General features: G+C 40.3%; 1 protein-coding gene across 1 annotated transcript in view; it reads right to left on the bottom strand.

The window, feature by feature from the left end:
• LOC128357464 (forkhead box protein J3-like) overlaps positions 1-22,477 on the bottom strand; it is a 49,889-nt gene extending 27,412 nt beyond the window's left edge. The window contains exons 1-2 of the mRNA XM_053317819.1: positions 22,118-22,477; positions 2,014-2,088 (exon numbers count right to left, since the gene is read on the bottom strand). Of these exons, the coding sequence (XP_053173794.1) occupies positions 2,014-2,088; positions 22,118-22,477 (435 nt within the window). The remainder of the gene's footprint in view (positions 1-2,013; positions 2,089-22,117) is intronic.

Genomic DNA, 22,477 nt, shown 5'->3' on the forward strand with positions numbered 1-22,477 from the left:
AGGTGATAGAGCAATTACATTATTCATTACAGCGTATATCTGTTATTATCTGAAATTATGTGTCAATTTACATCTATTCCAGGGTTATATCCCTCATATTCTTTACAACGTTTCCATCTGTTTGTAATGAGGTATCACTTCCTATTGTGAGTACAATTAAGCCTCTTTTTTTCTCACTTTTCCCCTCTGAGGCTGCTTCTGTCCCTTTAATGGGGGAAACAAGTGTCACTAAACAGAAAAAAAAAGTGCAGTAGATGGATCTCCCTTGCATCAGATATCTGTTGTTATTCCAGTTATGCATCCAATCAGTTTCCTCTAGGTTTAGGTTTCCTGTGGTGCACACTCCTGCTGCCTTCCCCCAGAAAATCCACTGAAATCCTTTTGATACACAACGTTAAAACACAGCAGCCTCCAAAATAAACACATACGATGAGAGAGGAGGAAATCAATTGCTTTTAGGTCCTTGATTTCCTCCTGGTCTGCCCCCCCCCCCCCCTCCCGACACCCTCCTTTCATTTTTCCTCTCCTTTCCCAGGGAGGTCCAAAGCTGCAGACAGAATTCAGGAGGTTCATCTAGGCCACACACACACACACACACACACACACACACACACACACACACACACACACACACACACAGACAAACACGCACGCACACACGCACAGACACATGCACACACACACACACACACACAGACAAACACGCACGCACGCACGCACAGACACACACACACACACACACACACACACACACACGCGCACATGCACACACACACACACACACACACACACACACACAGACAAACATGCACACACGCATGCACACATACACACACACACACACACATATACGCACGCATCTTTGCCTCTTCTCCTCCCCCTGTCTCTCAGTCCCACATCACTGAACAGTACACAGCCAATTAACGTTAGCACATGCATGATTTAGCTTCTCCTCTCTCTGCGGCTTCAAACAGACCATGTACATTCAACTTCTCTGCACACAGATGACCTCCCCCCCATACTGAGGTATTGACCATTTCGATCCAAGGTGCGAATTAAGGTGCTGGTCAAGTCCAAGTCAGGCTAATCAGGGGGGAGCCGCTCTCTTTGTGCTTCTGCAGACTATAGGCCTCCACTCAAGCCCGATGATTTTGTTTGAATTATTTAAACCTTCTTCCCCCTAATTCATTTTTCAATGGCTCCAAAATCCCCACAGCCTGGAGAAAATCCCTCCTCCCACCAACCCCTAAAAAAATGAATAGAGTTTGGAGCACTCAGTGAAAAGTTTTGGCTTGTCAGTTTTAGTAAAAGTGGTGGATTGCCTCTCACTTTAACCCTGTGATGAGTTGAAATGCAGACATTTGAGCTTTTATTAAAAAATCTTGTAAGGGCATGCTTCAGTGATCAACTGTAATTATATACTTTCCCCGTCTGAGCAATTCCTTCGATTCAGCACAAACAAGGACTTGACAAATTGTTGTTATCAAGCCGGCGTTGCTGAAGTGGCCGTGGCAACTCTGCTTCCTAACCGCAGGAGTAGCAATGGTGAAACATATCTAAAGCTTCCTCTGATTTTGTGTGTCTGTGTGTACGAGAAGAGAGTGAAACAGAGCCTAATAAAGCATAACAGATGCGTGAACGGTCTCGCATCTGAAGGAGTGTACCTACATATACTTATTATTCATTACTCCCTGTACCACATTATTACTTGGCAGAATCAATATCAGAAGAGTAGCAGAAAACAGAGAAAACGGCATTAGGCATTCAACACAGCCAGTTATGGAGCTACAAACTGCTTTTAAGTGCAGACACTGTGTGTGTGTCTTATGGTGCACTTATACACAACTGTGCGTACACATGTGGCACGAGGGTGTCTAAACACGTGAAAAGTAATCACCGTTTCCTCAGCCTTATTTGTAAGCTCGCTGAAATAGGCTTGCATTTTCATTGTGTGTCGCACCATCATTCAAGCTGAGCTTTTCAGTCGCATTACATTGTTCAGGAAATACTTACTTTTCCAGGGTCGTCTTTGGAGCGAGGCACTTTGAGAAAACACTTGTTCAAGGACAAGTTGTGTCGTATAGAATTCTGCAGGGAAAGACAGACAGAGAATGAAAGGAAGAATAAGAAAATGCAGGATAAAAGTACTAACATGAAAAACAAATAGCCAAGGAGTAACCTTACAGTAAATTCACTCAAATAACTAAATTATATTTATAGTGACTTTACTATACAGTACTATCAACTGATTCTGGTCTACAGTGTTCATTGTAGAATCAGTTCTTGTCCTTTTTCCACATTAGACCAGTGGTTCACAATCTGGGGGTCAAGATAAAGAGAAATCTGAGAAGTCACAAGATGATTAATGATTGACAATTAAACAAAAAATAATTGTTTAATTTCTAACTTCTCTCTTAGTATTTCCTTCTTTCTTGTGAAATAGTGGGTAGCCTCAAAAAAAAAAAAAAAAAAATCAACAGAACAATTTGAGAATGGAAAATCGCTTTGGTTGATTTGCTCATAATTCCTGAGCATTTTAAACTCCCCCAAAAATCTGTGAACAATCTGTAACTCCTCCGCGCCCCCAAGTAAAAGACACCGTCCCATTCTTACATAACAACGCAAATCAACTGTCGATGTAGACAGTCGCTACTTAGAACAAGAACATGTGACCCAGAGTAGTAGCTAGAGCTTCAAATAAGTCAGGCTTTGCACCATTTCTTGGCCGCCAAGAAAAAAGTGTTGAGTAAAAAAGACGCTTCAGTATGGGGTGTGTTCAGACTAAAAGGGTGTTAAACTGGGCTCCATGAAAGCGCCGCCATTTTTGAAGCATATAACAAATCCACGGATTTGGCCATAATGAGGAGAAACATTTCTCCAATTTTTAACACCTCCTATTGTTTGTATTGTGTACATGTGAGAAAAGAGAAATGAAAAAAGAGAGAGACAGAGGGAGAGAGAGAAAGAGGGAGCCCACAAACAGTGTAGGCTAACCTGATATGAACCTGTTCTCCCTTCAGGCTACCGTTCTCCACTCATCTGCTGCTGCTAATTAATACCACTGGGGAGGAGGAGGGGAGAAGACAGAGGGATGGGAGGAATTTCTCTGCTCCTTCTCCCGAGTTCTTGCTGCTCAACACTACCTTTGTTTCACCAACAAAAACCAGCCTCTCTCTCTGTCTCTAGCAAACCATAACAGCCTGGGCCACCTCTGCCTCATCCTGCTCCTCCTGGAGAAATGCTCCGGCAGTTTTCGGCTGCTCTACTTAGCGGGTCACTGGCTGTTTTGCAGCCGTCCATCAAGGAACTGCGTGACAGTTGGGCGATGAAAAAGGCAGGGAGGAGTGCCACCAGCTCGGCACAAAAATGCAACCATCTGCTCCAAAAACTATCGTGTAGGAGATGGCGTTAGTCCACCCATTACTCTAGCAGTCTAACTTTACTAACTCTACATCATGGTCCGAAATTAACACCTGCCAAGCTCAATATGCAGGTAGATTTTACGTTTAGCAAATCTTGGACGGCTATCCTCCACACAGGTGGATAAATGTATGTAGCAAAAGAATCATGTAACAAAATATCTGGCATGATGGTTCTGAGGAAATGACTCATGTTTGTCCCTATAGTGTTTTTTGCATGCGTCTAAACTGTAGGGGCAGTCTGAGGTGCCAGCCAAAGACTGTTCCAAGCCCTCCTACCTTTGCTGTACTGTTTACCATACATAACATCAACTACTCAACATTGCTGCACTCCACTCTACTGTGACTTCCCGTCAGTCTGCTGCTAGCTACTAAAAAGGTAATTTATTATTTTTGCTAGTAAAAATTATGCTCAGCCAGTGGTTCAACCAGTCCACTTGTCAGGTGAAAGTTAATTTCGGACACTGCTCTGCATACAGTTCGTTTATTTACACACTTTTTAATTACCCAAGCAGTTTTTGCACACCTGTGCACTACTTGCAATATCTGCACAAGACCATGTATTTTTCAGACTTTGTTCACTATGGCACTTTTCTCTTTGAGGTATGTGTGCTCTAAAAGAAAACTCTGGTCGGGCTGTGCCGAAAAAGTTCCCACTGCTAACCTTAAAAATCTGAATTTATTGATGTGAGTCACCATGAGTTGTGTGTGGCATTTTTATTGGATAGTGGGCAGGGAAGAGGCAGACAGGTAACAATGGGGGCGATAGATGGGTATGAAATGCAACAAGGGTCCATGGCTCAGATAATGTTGACATGCTAACATGCTAATGTGTAGGGGGTATAATGTTTTTCATGATAACAAACTTAGCTTATGGTCATAAACCAAAGTGTTGGACAAATGAGTCCTTTGATCTAGTGGTGGCTTTAGTTGAAAGTGGATCACTAAAGGTACAACAACTCATCCTGAGGAGAACATGAATGTATGGACCAAATTTCATGGAAATAAATAAATCCACAATCTCACACTATAAGATAAAAGTCAAGGCATCACCAAAGTCATTCAGAGACTGCGGACCGTAAACATCTGTAGAAAATGAAGTGCTGTTCCATCAAGCAGATGTTGAGATATTTCACTGAATAAATGGAAACTTTGACCTGTTGGTGGCGCTAGAGGAAAAGTCAATGAATTATTGAAGTCATATGGATTCATCCTCTGTGCAGGAAATTCATCCCATAGTTGTTGAGATTTTTCAGTCTGGAACAAATTACTGGACATTACCATCCATACAACCAATCTGCAAAAATGTATTCTTGTGTCAAAATATTATCTGGGATTCTGGATATCATATTATCATGATGTCACGACACAACCATCATCTTCTGGTCTTATAATAAAAGCTACATTAGAGCTTAGTGACAAAGATGTCTGAGCTTATTTCTTATTTCACTGGTGTCTTTAAATGAAATAATAATGAAAGCCTCTATCTGATGTTTGTTCTTAAAACGTTACTGTCATTATCTCTGCAAAGCTCTCATAGCTTGCCTCATAATATCATCAGAATTATAATAAGACATATTGATTTATATAAAATAGTGATATTTGACTCAGTATACAATCCTTAACAATTATAAATCTGCTCAGTTATGGTTGGATTTACTGTGGTATCCATTAACAGTATGATTACACTCTGATCATTGAGACTGTTTAATTTGAATACACCCTGCCTATACCCTTTCACACAGCCTAGATATGCAACATATGTATACATGCACACCCACACAGTGACATATCAGACAGCCTGTCTTTTCTTAATAACAGGAAGCTGGACATAAAGAACAACAAGAAAAAAAAAACCAACAGCTAGAATTTCATCACTCAGCTAGCTGTAATGACGTACATGTTCAAGTATGAAAATGTGTGTGTGTGTGTGTGTGCATGTGTTTACTTGTGTAGTGAGAAGAGAGACTGTCCTTCCACCTGGAAGTCATCAATTTAAGCCTGCATTTCATATGCCGATACATAAGTGCAAATGCCTTTCCTACATGTTATGGAAACAGTAATCTCGTCACACTGGAAATAGTCATCATCAATAAATTTACTGATTAGCAGTGCTGCAAAGTAAGATAATAAGATTCACTGCTGTGTCCTCCTTCCACCCACTCCTTGCCCTGCCTGATTAATGAGCTTATTGGGCCAGGCTGGGGCCATGCCATTCCTGCCCAGTAGCTGATGGATCACACAGTCAAAGGCATCGTGTGCGAGTGTGTCTGCTTGCGTTTGTGTGAAAAGTAGGAAGAAGACTTCTGGTTCAAGGCCATAGATTTTCTAAGAGCTAAAAAAACCTATATACAGCATATGTGCTCAGTGTTTCCACTGTGAGAAAATGTCTCAACAGTCTGTAAACACAGTAAATCAGTGTTTGCCTTCTAAATATGCAGCAGTCTAGTGAGTAATTTCAGACACACACACACACACGGCATCTCTGAATCCAGTGTGGTCTACAGGTAAAGAAAAACTCACGAAAAAATTAACAATGTGGCTATGGTTATGTTTTTCATGCACTGTATACAAACTTGAACTCTTTTATATGGGATGTTAAAAAAGCAGCTGTGTAGGCCAGAGCATATGCAAAAGAAGGTGATATTTATTAACAAAAATATGACTGCAACAGACACAAAAATGAACCCCAGGACATTCAACAAAAACAACTTATCTGAAGCAAAGAACAAGGAAATAAAATCAGCAGCCTCACAGCAATCTGCCACTTACTTACTTTCCTACTGCAACTCATCTGACCAGTAACTGGCTTTTTACCTTCTCAGCTGCACCTAACTGGAACGTAGCATCTACTCAGGTTACCACAGGGTGAGCTACACTGACAAATCTTTCAAAACACATAGAGCAACACGGATTTCTCTGTTACTGCTGACAATCACAATTTCCTGTGGTCACACACTCGCAGCCAGGAGTGCACCAAATTATCCTGAATGTCATTTACTACACAACTGTTTTATCCTTTCTACTTCAATTTGACAGAGCCAAGTGACTCACTGCTGGGTGCAGCTAACGATGCGCACATGTTGTCACTATCACTGATTAAACAGACAATCTGCCCCAACGTCACATAACCCTCAAAAAAATAAAAAATATAACACAAAAGCTGAGGCCCTTCAACAAAATATAAAATAGCAAAACACCTAAATGAAACCCATATTCCATTTTGTGCAACATGATTGATAAATTAACAGAATTTTTGATTTAACACAAAACACTACTAATTACTAAGGAACCACAGCCCAGTGAAAAGGGATAGACCTTTTCAGTTTGTAATGATACTTGTTCATAAAATAAGTTCTATTACTTCATAAATTCAATTAAACATGTGCAGTCGTTTATTACGGATAGGATAGGATAGGATGGATGGATGGATAAATAGATAGATGGATAGATAGATAGATATAGAGACAGATTCAGTTTCATCACATAGACACATTTTTTGTATGTGTATACATATGCATAACTGCATTGTATGTAATTTTGAGAGCAAACTACAATGCATCCACAATACACTACAATCTATTCTAACGGCCAAAACCACAAAAGGGTTGCGGCTGCTAAACCTGTGCAAATGAGACAAAAAGATGCACCTGCAAAGGGTGAAATGCACCACAAACTGCCTTGCCAAGCAAATAGCGTCATTGTACGCCTGTTCCATTTGCATGTATGTAAACTATAAAATATTCATGCGTAAGCAAAACAGTCCAATTCACAAAGACCATCGTTAGTTGCCACATGTAATTAGGGTGGGGTTGTAGGCCGTTAGTGCACACACTCTCTCTCTCTCTCTTTAAATTTTCAAGCTTGTGAGGCTTGAATGATATTAAGGGTGAAATACAGAGTCAGACAGGGGGGATCAAACAGGGTTGTGTGCTTATCACGAGATATAAAAAGAAAAATAACAACCCTGATGGAGGTTAGGATTCATCCATACAGTAACATACTACTTTATTAACAATACTTCCATCATATAAAACTGAAATCTGCAGACCGCAGAACATTAATTACCTATCTGGTGTTAATGAAGTTACTTATGCTGTGCTGCGTGCGTAACTGCGCACAGCCTCTTCCCCAGTTTGGAGACGCACTTATCATTTCAGCTCTTGTGTGATGCTGTAGCCAGCTGTGACACACAGCCAGTTGTGGACAACAAACAGAACATCAGTATTGATGTTTCTGCAAAATCCTGGATACGTTCAGTCACACCTGAACAACATTATTGTAAGATTCAGAAAGTAATCTAAAATGTTTCAGAGTCACATTAATGACGGTGTTTTGACATTTGACATTTCAGTCAATTATGTTATAGATGTGAAATATTACACAAGTAAAAGAAGCAAAATACATGAAAATGAGTTTGTGATTCTAGAGAGTTCTGTGTGTGTGCACCTCTGCTAATTACAGCCACACAGTTTGAGGCTTTTGTGCTCTCTGCAGTTTTTCATTATGGGCCAATGTGTGTGCTGAAATGTACAGAAAGCTTAAAACACTGGAAACCACCGTGCTCACTCAGTCAGACGCAAAACAAGGGAAACATTGCACTTAGCTGAGAAACTTAATGGCCATGTTTGCGCATGCATATCATTAGCACAAAATCTTTTGTGAATAAGACGTTAAAATGGGGCAGATTGCAGTTGCAAATGCTACGCAATTCACAGTACTATCAGTGGCTGCAATCTATTCTTTGTGGATTTGGCCCTAAGTGTACAGCTCCCATGATGCCTCCTGATTTAACCAGCAATTTGTAGAGACAGGATATTAAGAACTGTGTCACTGCAATATAAAGTCATAAGAATGCTATGTACAATATAAACTGTGTATGTGATAAGGAGTATTGCTGCTGCTGCTGCTTAACGTAGGGTGCAGGATCCTGGACTTGAAGAGGTTAGTTATATAAAGCGGGCTTGATAAGCATGGTTGACTTTTTGACAAAATGCAATGTGATATAATGTGATGTGTGACAAAAAGTCAGGATTTGGGGACATGCTTTCGGCTCGAAAAGAAATAGGGGGGTAGTAGTATACAACTGCATGTGTGTTTGTGTGTGATGTGTGGGAAAGTGATCAAAGAAGGAATGATGAAGTTGATGGTTGACAGAAATGTTTGGTTACAGTATGTGCAAATGAAGGAGGGTGCAGGTCAGAGGAGTCAGAAAGTTACTCTGACCATATGCGGGACACTGTGTCTCTGTGTGTGTGTGTGTGTGTGTGTATTTTGTTACCATTCGTGAGCCTTTTCCAGTATAAACATCTAGCTTGTTGGGATCAGTAGTCCTCATGGGGAACAAAAGCCATTTACAAGCAAGTTATAATGAGACAAAGGTGATTCCTGAGCTCCTGGTTAAGGTTAGGGTTCGGCATTAATTGGTTATGGTTGGTGGAATGAATGGAAGTTAATGCAATGTCTTAACGAGGAGAGCTGCGTAAACGTGTGTGTGTGTGTGTGTGTGTGTGTGCGTGCGTGCGTGTGTGTGCATGCAGGGAGAATTGAAGTTACATAAGTGGGTAGGTTTGTAAGATTTGGGTCATGGTAGCTGAGTTAAAAACGATGGAGCAACATGAGATAGCATTTTCTTTAAATTAAATTTAACAGTCTTGAAAGCTCATGTTTCACAAGTGAGGTGACAAGAACTGTCCCATTTCAACAAAACACTGAAGTTGGTTGCACTGGAAACTCACAACCTAACTTGTACAGATTTAAAGCTCTAAAGAGGAGGGATTTACAGTATTTCAGGTGTCAAGTGATTCTTTTATAAAAAGGCTGAAGTTTGTGTGCATAAAACTCAAAACTCTTTAGGAGCAAATCTGTAATAAACACACATTAAAAGTTTATTTGAGGGATTATTATTATAGGCAAGCCTTTTTATTGCTTTATTTTATTAAATAAGCCTCCTTAATTTCTGCTCAATAATGCAAACTCAACATCTCAACAACTACCTAACACCCTTCCAGTAGTTCATAGGATCTACTTTCTTCCCAGAAAGGGTTTTATTGTCAAACATCTGCAAAGTGTGTTGGGCTTCATTAACAGCAACTTAACAGCAGCTCTTCATAATGAAGAAGCAGCTATCTAAATTTCACAATCAGTGAGTAGGAATAGTATTTCTGTTAAAAATAGAAACATGGAACAACAGAGTGCTGAGTGAAGCAAAATTCCATCATTTGACTGATGGGGGTTAATACTGTAAAAATAGAAATAATGCTGATGTGCCATTATGCTTGCCATAACAGCATAGATATCAATCATTTTGTGGGTTTCACCCTCTCTATATGGCTATTGTTCGGGACCTTGCCATTACTTGAGTAATGTATTTTATTTCAGAAAGTAGAGAACATTGAACATGAAGACAGATTAGTAAAAGCACAAATTATCCACTTAAGATCTGCTGACAATATGAAAAACAAGTGGAAAGCTTTAGATAAGGTTCAAGTTTGAGTTTCTGAAATAGATGAATATCAGAGGACAGCTTAAAACAAATGCAGATATGTAAACAAGTGCCAGTGGACTGCTTTGTGAAATTCAATCAGTAGCTCCGGGTCTGAAAAGTGAAGCCAATGCAGAGGCAACTTAAACCTGCATTCTGTCTAACTGGCAGCAGGGGGCCACTCCAGTGGTTGCAAATACAATTCTGATTGTATGTGTCCAAAAATGACTCTACTTCTCACTTGATTTATTTATCCAGTACCCTTTCCCAATGAGTTTATGGTCTAAATTGTTTCAAGTCAGGTATGCTTTAGAGTGTGGCTATGTTGTAGCTGAAAAGCTGATGCCACCTGGATGTTCAGTATTTCTAGTAAGTACATTTTATTTTAATGTTTTTAGGCCTATTTTTCACAAGTGGATATTAGCATTAGAATTATCAGAGTTAACCATAGACTTTGAATGTCCCATGCTAACCAAGTTAGCAGCTAGCACTAGGCTCAGCTACACTCTCTCACTCAAATATGATTACTTCTGGCTCCAAAAATCAAAAATGGCGACAGCAAAATCCAAGACTCAAAGGTCAAAGGCCAAGGTCAAATTGCTAAAATCAAGCCTTCAAAACAGCAGTTCACAAACCAATGGGTGACGTCACAGAGTGACTACTCAAACTAGTTATTTTTGTCATTGGTGAAATCCAATATACTGGGCCATTGTAGTTTTGGAGATGTTTGAGCTGCAAAGGCTGGTAAAAAGATAAACTGTACTTTGTAAGTTTGTTTGAAAATAAATTCACTGATGTGGCTGGCTGGGAGTCTGTATTGTACAAGGTAAGAAAGGAACCATTCATGTCTGTGGCTGTGTAAATCCCACAGAAAACTGCTCAACTCTATGTCTGCAGGGAAACTAAGATCATGGGGCCAAAGGTTTGCTGGCTGGGGTATTAACCTATGGAGGGCCAATGGAGTTTGACGTGCACACACCAATGCACACCCACGCAGCAGCATTCAGGAGAGTCTCTCCCATGCCCTTCAGGATAAATGTATTGTGGTGTCAGTGAGGTAGTCCTTGTGCGCCCACAGACAGAACAAGAGAGAGAAAGAGAGAAAAGGAAGGAAGATATAGCCGGAATGGATATTTGGAGAGATAGAGGAGATTTTATTAACTTTCAGCTGAACCTATACAGTGCATAAAAAGAGGGTAAAATGTGGTAAAGTTTGAAGGCAAAGCAGAGGAGAAGGAGCAGGGAGGAGGGAGGGTACAAGAGGCACAAAGAAGTAAAGAGCTGGAGTCGGCTAGAAGAGGGAGTGTGGGGGTACGCGCACATACGGACAGATGTCTTAGATGTGAGAGTCTCCTGGGTTCTGAGCATCATTGAGACACCTTATTATATCCTGATGGTGACGGAGTGACAGACGCTCCGTGAGAATGCGGGGTTGAATACAAGTCACTACTTCAAACCCCATCTAATACATATTCATTTCATTTGATGGACCCTTCCCCCGCCCTCTTCACTCCCTCACTGAAGTACTTCACACAAGTCATCTATGAGATGAGAGGTTTGTGTGTGTGTGTGTGTGTGTGTGTGTGTGTGTGTTCATACACTGTGGATTTGCCTCCATGTGTGTGCATGCAGCTGTGTGTATCTCAGTATTCACTCTGTTTTGCTTGCACCTGGGTATATGTGTGTATGTAGGCAGGTGTGTGTGCACCTGTGCATGCGCCTGTGACTGTGTGCAACTATGTACACACATGTTCATCTGTGTTAAGGTGTGTGTGTGTGTGTGTGCCTGTGCATGTTTTACAGCATGAGTCTAACATATCTGCATATTTGTGTGTTGAAAAGAGAGGGAGAGCGAGGGCATGAGTGAGTGTGTATATTTGTGTGTGTGTGTGACAACAAAGACTTCTCAAACGAGGTGGAAGTAGGGTTGCTGTTGTCTCTGGGGATATCACAAGCAGCTCCAAAAAAGGAAGAATACACTAAAATGCAGTGTATCATTCCAACCGGCAAGCCCTGCTGGAGAAAAATGTGCCCTAAGCTAGCAACTTTTTTGACTTGTGACCATTCATTAAAAAAAAAGAAAAAACATCAAATTAATGTAGTTTCTTATCTTTTTTTTACTATCTTGCAACTCCTTAGATTAATTTAGCAATACTTTTGAGATTCCAGACATCCTAATTGGGAAACACTGTCCTGAGCTGCCAAATACTAGAAGATCACTTCACTGACTAACTACCATCCTCCCCATGTCACATTAGTAGGCTTTCTCACCTCACCACTGATTTAGAAAGAGAAATCCTATCAGCTGTTATTTCAATATAGTGTTTCAAAAATAACAACAAGACCAAACTAGCTCACAGTGCACCGAGAGGTCATGGTGGCACACTTCCTTCAGAGTGCTGTGGTGAAGTGACAGCTTCTGTCACGGCTTTCCGGTAGAAGAGGCGAGAGAACAGGAAAGGATGAGCCCTGATTGTGCTCTGCACCCCAATAATGTTTGACAGCCTCCTTTTTCTATTCTCATTCATACTTGATGACAAGCATGACAACAATTCCATAGTGAGTTTCTGAACTACATGGAAGTGAGCTGTGTTGAGCTGCTCAGGACTGTGCTCCAGTCATGTCTATTGAAACTGGACTGGCTAGGCAGAAAACAACAAAATCCACACTTCAACCAAAGTGCTTGTCAGATGGAAACACCCTTGGTGGTGCCTTATAAATCAAACCAAAAAAATAAATAAATAAATCCATTCTACAACAATGACAGGGCACTTAAGTAATGAACACTTTGGCAGCACAGTCACCACTCAAAGCAATGCAAAAAAAATTTAAACTCTATTTGAGCTTATGTATTTTGTTCTTTCTGGAGTGGCTGTTTGAATGAAATCTTCCTGGCACATCAGATCAATACAGACAAAACACTGTGGGATACTGTATACAGCGTCATGGGAAACCATTAGGAAAGCTAGTGCTGTACAAAACAATCAAACATAGAAAACTATAAAGCAGGTGACTGCTACAAGGAAGATGGGGTGGAACATGACACACTTCACAATAGCTTCTCCAGAATCTGCACTTATCTTCAAGCCCATTTTACAGGCCAGATGTGTAGAGGTGAGACAGTCAACAAGGTTCCAACTCCTCTCTCAAGCTCTGTTTTTTCATTCTTTACACAACTATATCAGTCACATTTAGTGTATACAACAGAGTGCAACACTATGAATGCCTTCTAAGAAAGACTGAAAATGCGCACTGCTACTCCATGTTCCAAAAGTTATCACATCTGTACTCACTCTGACGGCCAGCTTTTCACCCCGTCTTTGAGTGCGGACACACGGAACAGTTTTGCCTTCCAATATGGTCGGAGACATTGTATAAACCACTTCTTTTAAAGCATACCTCCAACTTGAGCTATCAAAATAAATTAAAAAATCAATCTTTTTCTCTATATTTTGGCCTCAAAAATGGAGCTTTTCCCAAAATGTAAGACGCAAGCCTGTTCAGAGACTGTCTGGGACTGTATGGTGGTAAAATTAAGAGGCCAAAGTTCTGTCACACCATCTCTCTGATTCTTCCATTTAATGGTCAGTATAGCCCATCAGTTTACATTCATTTGAAATACATCAATGACCTCTCAAAAATAGTTACTTTGTCCACTATTTCAGTGTAGCAGTATAGGAGCTGTTGTTCGTCTGGTTTAACAGTATCTACGAGTCACATTTCTCATGTTTGTTCAGTTGTCTGAATACAGAATATAAATGAGAACAAATAAATTGTGAGTTTGGCTCTACGGTGTAAGTGAACCAAATGGAGGTTTAGAGGTTTGAGATTCAGCAGAGTAATGACTATGTTTCTAGTCCACTCCTTAGCAGATGTTAACTGTGATGCGCAAGTTTGTTTGCCGACCCAAAGAGTATGAAGAACAGATGGAGCCATTTTCGTCTTGTTTCTGTGCTTCAGGGTGGACAGTGATCTCTATTCCCTACCAAAACAACCTGAAAGTACTAGTGTGGAGGTGTGTCGTTTTCACATGTAAACTGTGTTTTCAGACTACACCATGTTAGTGTGGTTGTAGTCATAAAAAAGAGACATGCCTCAGTGATTTTATGTAACCAGAGGACAAACTAACTAAATTACCAACAGCTGAAAAGGCAGTTTTTATATTTTTATTTTTTTTAATGTAGATTTTATATTTTCATTGAATTAAATTGGGGAAAAAAACTCTACAAAATGAAACAATTGTTCACAGTTAAACATTGGTATGTTTTAGTTTTTTTAGACAAAAACATACCGATGTCCAATTCATCTGAATGGCCTATCTTCTAAAAAACATCACCACACAGGTTTCACTTGCACATATGCATATATCATCCAATGCACTTGTGCAAGGCTTCCTTTAACTTTGTCATTTTAACTAAAAAAAAAACATCTACTGTTTTTTCTTCTGTTCTATGAAAGTAAAACAGCACTGTTGTAATTTGGAGCCTGACAAAAGAAAGGCTCATGTCTCTTTTTTGGGATAAAAAACCAGGGACTAGCTAATAAGCTCATTCTGTGGTATTATTGTTGCATTCCAGAGTGCTCGGAAAACCAGCCTTAAGCCTATTATTAGCCATATGGAGAGTGCTACAGGCCTGGCTGGTTAGAGAGGGAAACGCGGTTCTGGATGGGTGCCAAATCCTCGAGGAGCAAGCGAGAGAAATTCCTCAGTTTTAATTAAGAATTTAATACTGAGACTGCTATTAGTGATTAGTATGTAATTAAAAGCTCTAGCAGTGTTTCACATACAAGCATAATTAATAGCTGCATGTATGTGTGCTGTGTGTGTGCATGTGTGTGTATGGAGGGAGGATGGAGCCTAAAAATGATACAGATAATCTCAATTTGTTCGTCAAATATTAGCAACAGTTAATATTAAAAATACAAGTGTGGTGGAAGGAGGGTGCCGCTGGTATATATTGATTCATAAAGAAATGTCATAAGATGCAGAAAAATTGAGGCTATGATTGTTTCACAGTTGACCTTTAACTTACCAAATTGGGAAAACGATTTGTTGCAAATGCAAAAGGATGTCTGCAGATATACATTTTTGTCTATGAAACATTTTTTTTGAATGAAGAAAATTATTTTGTTGTTCATGAATGGAAAGAAAGATTATTTTATTAGCTATATATAGTGCCTTGCATAAGTATCCCCCCCGGACTTTTTCATATTTTGTCATATTACAACCACAAATTAAATTGAATATTAGTGGGTTTGTCAGTAATGGACCAACACAAAGTAGTCCATAATGTGTGTGTGTGTGTGTGTGTGTGTGTGTGTGTGTGTGTGTGTGTGTGTGTGTGTGTGTTACATAGTAAATTGTTGAGTGCATATGTATTCACCCCCTTTGCTGTGAAACCCTTAACTAAGATCAGGTGTGACCAATTACCTTCAGAAGTCACATAATTTGTTCAATAGAGTCCACCTGTGTGCAGTTTAATCTGAATATAAATACACATGTTCCATGAAGTTTGTGAGAGACCATTACTAAACAAACAGCATAATGAAAACCAAGGAGCTCACCAAACAGGTCGGAAGAAGTTGTGGAGAAGCAGGGTTAGGTTGTAAAAAAAAATATCCCAAGCATTGAAATTCTCATGTAACATCATTAAATTCATCATTAGAAATGGAAAGAACATGGCACAACAGCAAATTTACCACAAGAAGGACTGACAAGGAGAATGTTAATCTGAAACGCAACCATGAGGCCAACAGTAACTCTGGAGGAGCTGGAAAGATCCACAGCTCAGGTGGGAGAATCTGTCCAACAGGGCAACGTTTAGTCGTGCACTCCACAAATCTGGCCTTCATAGAAGAATGGCGAGAAGAAAGCTGTTGCTGAAAGAAAGTCTAAAAAAATCCTGTTTGGAGTTTGCTATGAGCCATGGGGTAGACACAAAATATGGAAGAATGTACTCTGGTCAGATGAGACCAAAATTAAACTTTTTGGCTCTGGTACAAATGTGGTGTGTGGCGGAAACCAGGGCTGAATGATTTTGAAGAAATATCTTATTATGATTATTTTGACTGATATTGCAACTTAGATATGATTTGCATTGTAAGAGGGAATGATAATTTTATTACTCCATTTAATTGTAAAACATTAAAATGGTTCTAATGTGATTTTTACTGGGATCTGTACCAAACAAGAATGTTTTCTTAAGTCTATATAACTGAATGTAGGCCAGGAGGACATCTTTATATTTAACAAATACTGTGCCTCCTGTGATTGCAGAAAACCATACTGTAATTTCAACAAAATTTCATTTTATTGTTCATTGTTAATTATAGCGGAAAATCAACACTGCACTTCACGCTGAGCACATCATCCCCACAGTGAAACATGGTGGTGATTTCAATCAGCAGGTACTGTGAAACTGGTCAGGATTGAGGGCAAGATGGGTGGAGCCAAATACAGGGAAGTTCTTGAAGAAAACCTGTTTCAGTCTGCAAGAGACTGGGGTGGAGGTTCACCTTCCAGCAGGACAGTGACCCCACAGCCAGAGTTACACTGGAATGGTTTAAGGCAAAGAATATTACAGTCTTAGCATGACCAAGTCAAAGCCCAGACCTCAATCCAATTGAGAATTGCTGATCACAGATGGTCTCCATCCATTTTGCTGAGAACAATGGGCAAAAATTGCAGTCTCTAGATGTGCAAAGCTGCTACAAACATGCCCCAAAAGACTTGCCACTGTAATTGCAGCAAAAGTATTGACTCCGGGGGCTGAATACTTGTGCATCCAACAGATGTCTGATTTTTTTGTCTTAATTATTGTTTGTGTCACAACAAAAAAGTGTTTATGCACATTGTATAAATTAAATGGTAAAAAGTCCAATAAAATAAAATTGAATTCCAGGTTGTAACACTGCAAAACGTGGAAAGGTCCAAGGGGGATGAATACTCAAGATGTGCTCATGTTACAGCAATGAAGTACCTGGAAAAGTTGTCTTGTGGTGATTGAGACGATCATATTTAACCTCTTGTTGACTATTTGGTACGGCACAGGAACAACATGACAAACAGAGCACAAGTAATGGCAACATGCTTAACCTTTGTGTGACTTGAAGCTCTTAAGAGAAGTCCAATTTTCATGAATTTTTTGGATTGTTAATTATTTATGTTTCCAATGTGATCTGGTCAGTATGACAACTTCAAACATCAAAACACTTTCAGAAATGTACTGTGAAGATGTGGTAAAGCTGAATTCAAGCAATTATTGTTGTTTTTGTAACTGATATTGGGACTTTGTTTTCTAAAGGTTAATTAGATTGGCTATCAGCTCTCAGGTTTGAGAGCAAAGTATCAAAAAATTCATTTTAAAGACAAGGTTGAATTTGATTAACAAGGAATCTATATTGTATACAAAAATTTCACCAACACAATGTCAAGTGGGAGACTTGATCTTGAGACCTATTTACATGCACACACAAACACACACGCAAACATCTGGACAGCAGACTGGTCCAGCATGACATGTAGACTGGGAATGCTGGGTTACAGTTCTGAATGTGTTACTTAGTGACGAGGGGATAAACACACAGTTAGAGGTGGGTAAGAACAAACAGACGGCTGTGGCATTTTCCATGTCACCCCTATCAGACACTTTTAAAATGACTCAAAAAGTGCACATAAACAAATATGCAGCTGTTCAAGCACGTACATAATTGTCACTTTACATACAAAAAAGCATCATCTTGTACACAGAGCTACAAACACAATCACTACATAGTGTAGATGAACAGATACAAACACTGCACATTGTGTTTTCCACAGATATTCCACAGATTGTCCTAAAGCTGAATTACAATAAGCATAGCCTAGTGGTGAATTTTTAGTTGAGACTGAAGCTCAGGAGCCTCTGTGCAGCTACAGCCACATAATGACTCCAAGCAGCCAATGACGAGAGCCTTCCTCCACATATGTAAGTACACTTGACACTGTGCGCCGACCTCCGCTGTGCTCAGTCGCAGATCTCCCACAGAGCAGGGAGGAGAGGATGTGAGCCAGAATAATGGCCCAGTGCTGATTCATATCAGGTGATTGTCTGTGACATGTGGTGTTCAGCCAAAGGCCAAAGGCCATTGTGGTAGCGCTGCCCTTTACAACGTCACATTAGGCCTTGCTAATTTGTAGGCAATTAGCCTGGCTGCATGGGAGCTAGCCTGAGGCGACGGGGGTCACAAGAGAGCAGGTTAGTCAGCACAGACTACAACATGCCATTTGGTGAAGATAGGTCTAGACTGCATCTCTGAAATGGTAAATGATGGGAAGGCCTTCAAATTTCAATAATAATGTAATGGCAAGGTGAGCTTTGAATAGCCAATGTTTCCCATCATAATACTCATCCTGAATACAATATAGTAGAGCAGAATAGAATAAAATTAATTTTATTATAGAATAACATATTTTCATTTAATACATTATATTTATACATTGTCTTTAAAATGTAAAAAAATATATATAATCAATACCACCACCAGTTCCAGTAGCCCATGATGATGTCTAGCAGCAACCCACATGTGTGCATCCACACATTTGAGAAGCTACAAAGAAGATACAAAAGAATGTTTGGAATCTTTTTCTGATAAATTACTGATTGATTGATTGATTACTGATTGATCCATTATCCAAATCCAAGTTTCCACCAAGGTGAATGTATTATTTCACCCAGTAATACGATCATCCTAAAAACAGCCTATAGCAGAACAAATCAGGACAGTACATTAAAGAAATAAAACAGCATAAAAGAAAAAGATTATTAAGCTAATTAATGGAGGTTTAAAATATTAAACAAAAATAGGGAGTTAAAGTTCAGTCTGTTTTTATAAGTTTAAAATCCAGATTGCACATTCTTCAAACACCAAAAACTTACTGACTCACTGTCACAAACTGGCCAATCAGGGACAAGACAGAAAGCAATTAAGAGAAATCTCTGTGTGCCTTTGGTCTCCTGCTGCGTGCTCATTATAAGATGAGGTAAAGGTGGGCCTGAGGGCCACAAGAGCGGGGGGACACGTGGGTGTGAAAGGGGACTGCAGAGGGCATGAGAAAGTAGAGCAGGGCATGGTGTAGGACACACACAGACAGAGAGAGAGAGGGAGAGGTTGGTAAAGAAAGATAACATAGGGGAGATCATGTTGTTCTAGTGATACAAAATCATGCTGGAATGATGCAGCCTGATGCAACACAGTTTGCACTCCCCTCCAGTATAATGTATCTCCACTCCTGTGTATCCTTTAGCTGTAAAAACTGAAATGCTTTGCATGCATGTTACACAAGATTAATCTAGGAGCTCCAGCAAACTTCATAAACAAATGGCTTATGCATGCGTGTGCTATTTAATTTCATGATTTTTTGTTCCAGAGTCTACACCTCCTCCACAGATCTGGAGGAAGCTTCTCATCGTTACTTCTGAGATGAAAAGAGTTCTCCATATTCATTTCCTGCTGAGACAAAAATCTCATGACCTTGGAAAACTACATGATTATAACAGCTAACGAGATTGGCCGTTTAATGCATTTGAAAGTGTGTGTGCGTATATACGTGTATGTGTGTCGGTGCACCACATGAAGTAAGCCTGATTTCTAAGGATGGAAACTAATGTGTGTGTGTGTGTGTGTATGTGTGTGTGTGTTGTGTGTGTGTGCGCGCCTTGTGATTGTGTATGACTGTGTGTTGTCCTGGTTTCAACTCTGCCGTTCCTGCACTCTCACATTATCATACAGAGCAGACGGAGTGCGTGTGCTGGGTAGTAAAACTCTCCTCTGCTCTCTGACAGTCTCCTCTCTATCCCCCTCCACCCCCCTCATCTCCTCTCCTGCTGAGCTCCCCATGTGTAATCTGTAGACTGCACACGTACACTGCCTACCTTAGTGGGAGTCTCTTGGTGGGTGTACAAGCTTGTGTAGTGTGTGTTTGTGCACGCATGTGTGGCAGAGGATGAAGGAGACGGCGAACACGACGGACCACATATGAGGCATTTTGGGAAAGCTCAAGTGTTCGCCTTAAATCGGTACATTCAGAAAACACACATTTCAAAGTGTGTACTTGCAACGTGTGTATGCGTGAGCCCACAATGTCTGCCTAACGTGGCAGCCAGACAATCTCAGTGTCTGCGTCCCACTGTGTACAGCTGACAGCAATCACCTGAACTGGAATGAACCAGACTTATGTAACTTTCCCTGTGACGGCCATGGCTGGTATAAAACAAGCCCCACTGTGTTGATTCGGGTCATCCAGGAAGCGAAACTTAACAGCCTTTTCTCAAAGACCAACACAGAAATGTGACTTGTGATCTACCTTCAAATACTGCAATGTGCTTAATTTGTTACTTTACCAGCTTCCAAAATGTCACTTTGTGCACAAATCAGTGGTCGTGAAAATATTTTACAACGTGTAAAATTCTTTATTGATATCTAAATAAATAGAAAAAATTAATTAGCTTGTTTGACAATCTTAGAGTCTGTTGTAGACTAAGAAGCATAACCCTTATAGTTCTGTGTATTGTTTATGTGGCCATGACCTCAGTAGAAAGCCGCACAACTTTGAGTTATGTTTCTTGCTACAAACTCCCTGCATTGATCTCATGGACAAATGCCAGAACATGTGAAAATAAAACCCAGTATAGTGCTTTAATGATGCTACTAGAATGCAGCCGCACACACAAATCAATGAATCTAGAGGTGTAATTATGGGATACTAAAACATCCTGGCACCCAAATACAACCAGAAAGAGAAAGTCATAAGCTGCGGAGAGAGAAAGCCTGAATGGTCTCAATAACCCCTATCCTCTCTCTCTGAACAGAGAACTAATTGATTGAATCCTACGTGCAGGTAAGAAGCGCTGCCAACACAACCTGGCTTGTATCATAACCTTTTTGTCTCAGTTTCTGGCATGCATCTCCGCTCGGGGAATGGTGTGTAGAAGATTATAGACGAGGAACAAACACAGGTTCGTGAAAGGAAAAGAAGAAGAGAGGAGAGGAGAGGAGTGAGTGACTAAGACAGAGAAGGGAGAGGAGGGGGGCGGTGGAGTGAAAGTGCTTGGGAGATGAAGATAGAAAGTGAAAGAAAGAGAAATAATGAGAGAAGAAGTAAAATGTTCCTGCTCTCAGCTAGATGAATAGGTTGATAGTTTGCAGACAGCCTTTTCAATGTGTCAGTGGAAGGACTATATCCATCCCCTTCTTCACTAATAAGGTAGAGAATCCCCAAGACACAACCGTAGGGATCTATTCATTTGTCTCCAATAACACAGCCACCTTTCCGCTCATATTAGCCAGGATTTGCATAGCTACATTTACATAAGGATTTAATAATGTGGCCCGAATGAGACGAAACGCATCTGCCAATCAATCCTGGTTCATTTAAAGGTTTCTATGCTCTTCAAGGCAGCCACTGAATCAGACTTGTGTATTTTCAGCACTAACAATAGGGCTGGGATTCAGTAGCGTTTGATCAAATCTGAATTCAGTATCAAATCCGCTTGTCACATACAAAGTCTTCCAAATCCCATATTGAATTTCAATTTAGCTTCCATCATATGTGAGCTATAAATGATTTGACTAAAACTCAAAGATTCAATTGAGATGTTGGGTGCAAAGGTAGAAACGCCACTAGTTACTACACCTGAAAATAAGATAAGCATCATGACATGATATTAAACATTAAAATAGTAGGTGTCCCTTATTCACTTTTGTCCACCTTATTTTTCAAGAGCTAATTGCTACAAAACTGGAGGTCCTAATTCTGAAGTTTAAATTTTTGTTACGACATGTATGTGAAACTGAGGCAACACACATCTTTATTGGTCTTGTTGACCTGAAAAAACAGTTAGCAGTCAAACCATGAACATAGAGTTGTATAAGAGAGAGCTGATTCATCCTCTAAGTCGAGAAAATTACAGAATTAACATTAATTAGCTACAGCTAATGTAATTTGCTGCAGCATTTCTATGAAAGTGACATCTGCAAAAAAAGTTTTTTTTAATCTGCTATTTCCTCACAAAAAAGAATGAGAAGAGATTAAAATATGTCCATAAGAGATATATTAGCCTTGAGAACTTAGCAAATTCGTGTATTTGTCCAAATTGGAACCAGCTGTTGGAGCTCAACCCCCCTGAACAAGATCCCAAATCGCATAATATCTCTCTCGTTTGTCTCCTCTTACCTTCCAGCCGCTGCCTGCTTCTCGGTAGTAGGGGAAGTTGTCACAGATCCACTGGTAGATCTCACTGAGGGTCATCCGTTTGCGTGGTGAGCCATTGATTGCGAAGGTGATGAGGCTGGCGTAACTGTACGGCGGTTTACCGTCTCTGTGTTGTGCAGCTTCTTCCTGGTCCAGTGTTGTTCCTGGGTCCAGATGGGTAATTTTCTTGCCAGGCCCATGACCATGATGGTGACCATGGTGGTGGTGTCCATGGTGGTGGCCGTGGTGGTGGCCTGCATCAGTCTTCTGGATGGCCGCCCTCATGCTGAGCTGGGGAAGCCAGTCCATCGAGGTCAGGCTACTCTCCAGCTCAGAGGTCAT

The sequence above is a fragment of the Scomber japonicus genome, chromosome 4 (assembly GCF_027409825.1).
Source record: "Scomber japonicus isolate fScoJap1 chromosome 4, fScoJap1.pri, whole genome shotgun sequence".
In the NCBI taxonomy this organism is placed as follows: domain Eukaryota; kingdom Metazoa; phylum Chordata; class Actinopteri; order Scombriformes; family Scombridae; genus Scomber; species Scomber japonicus.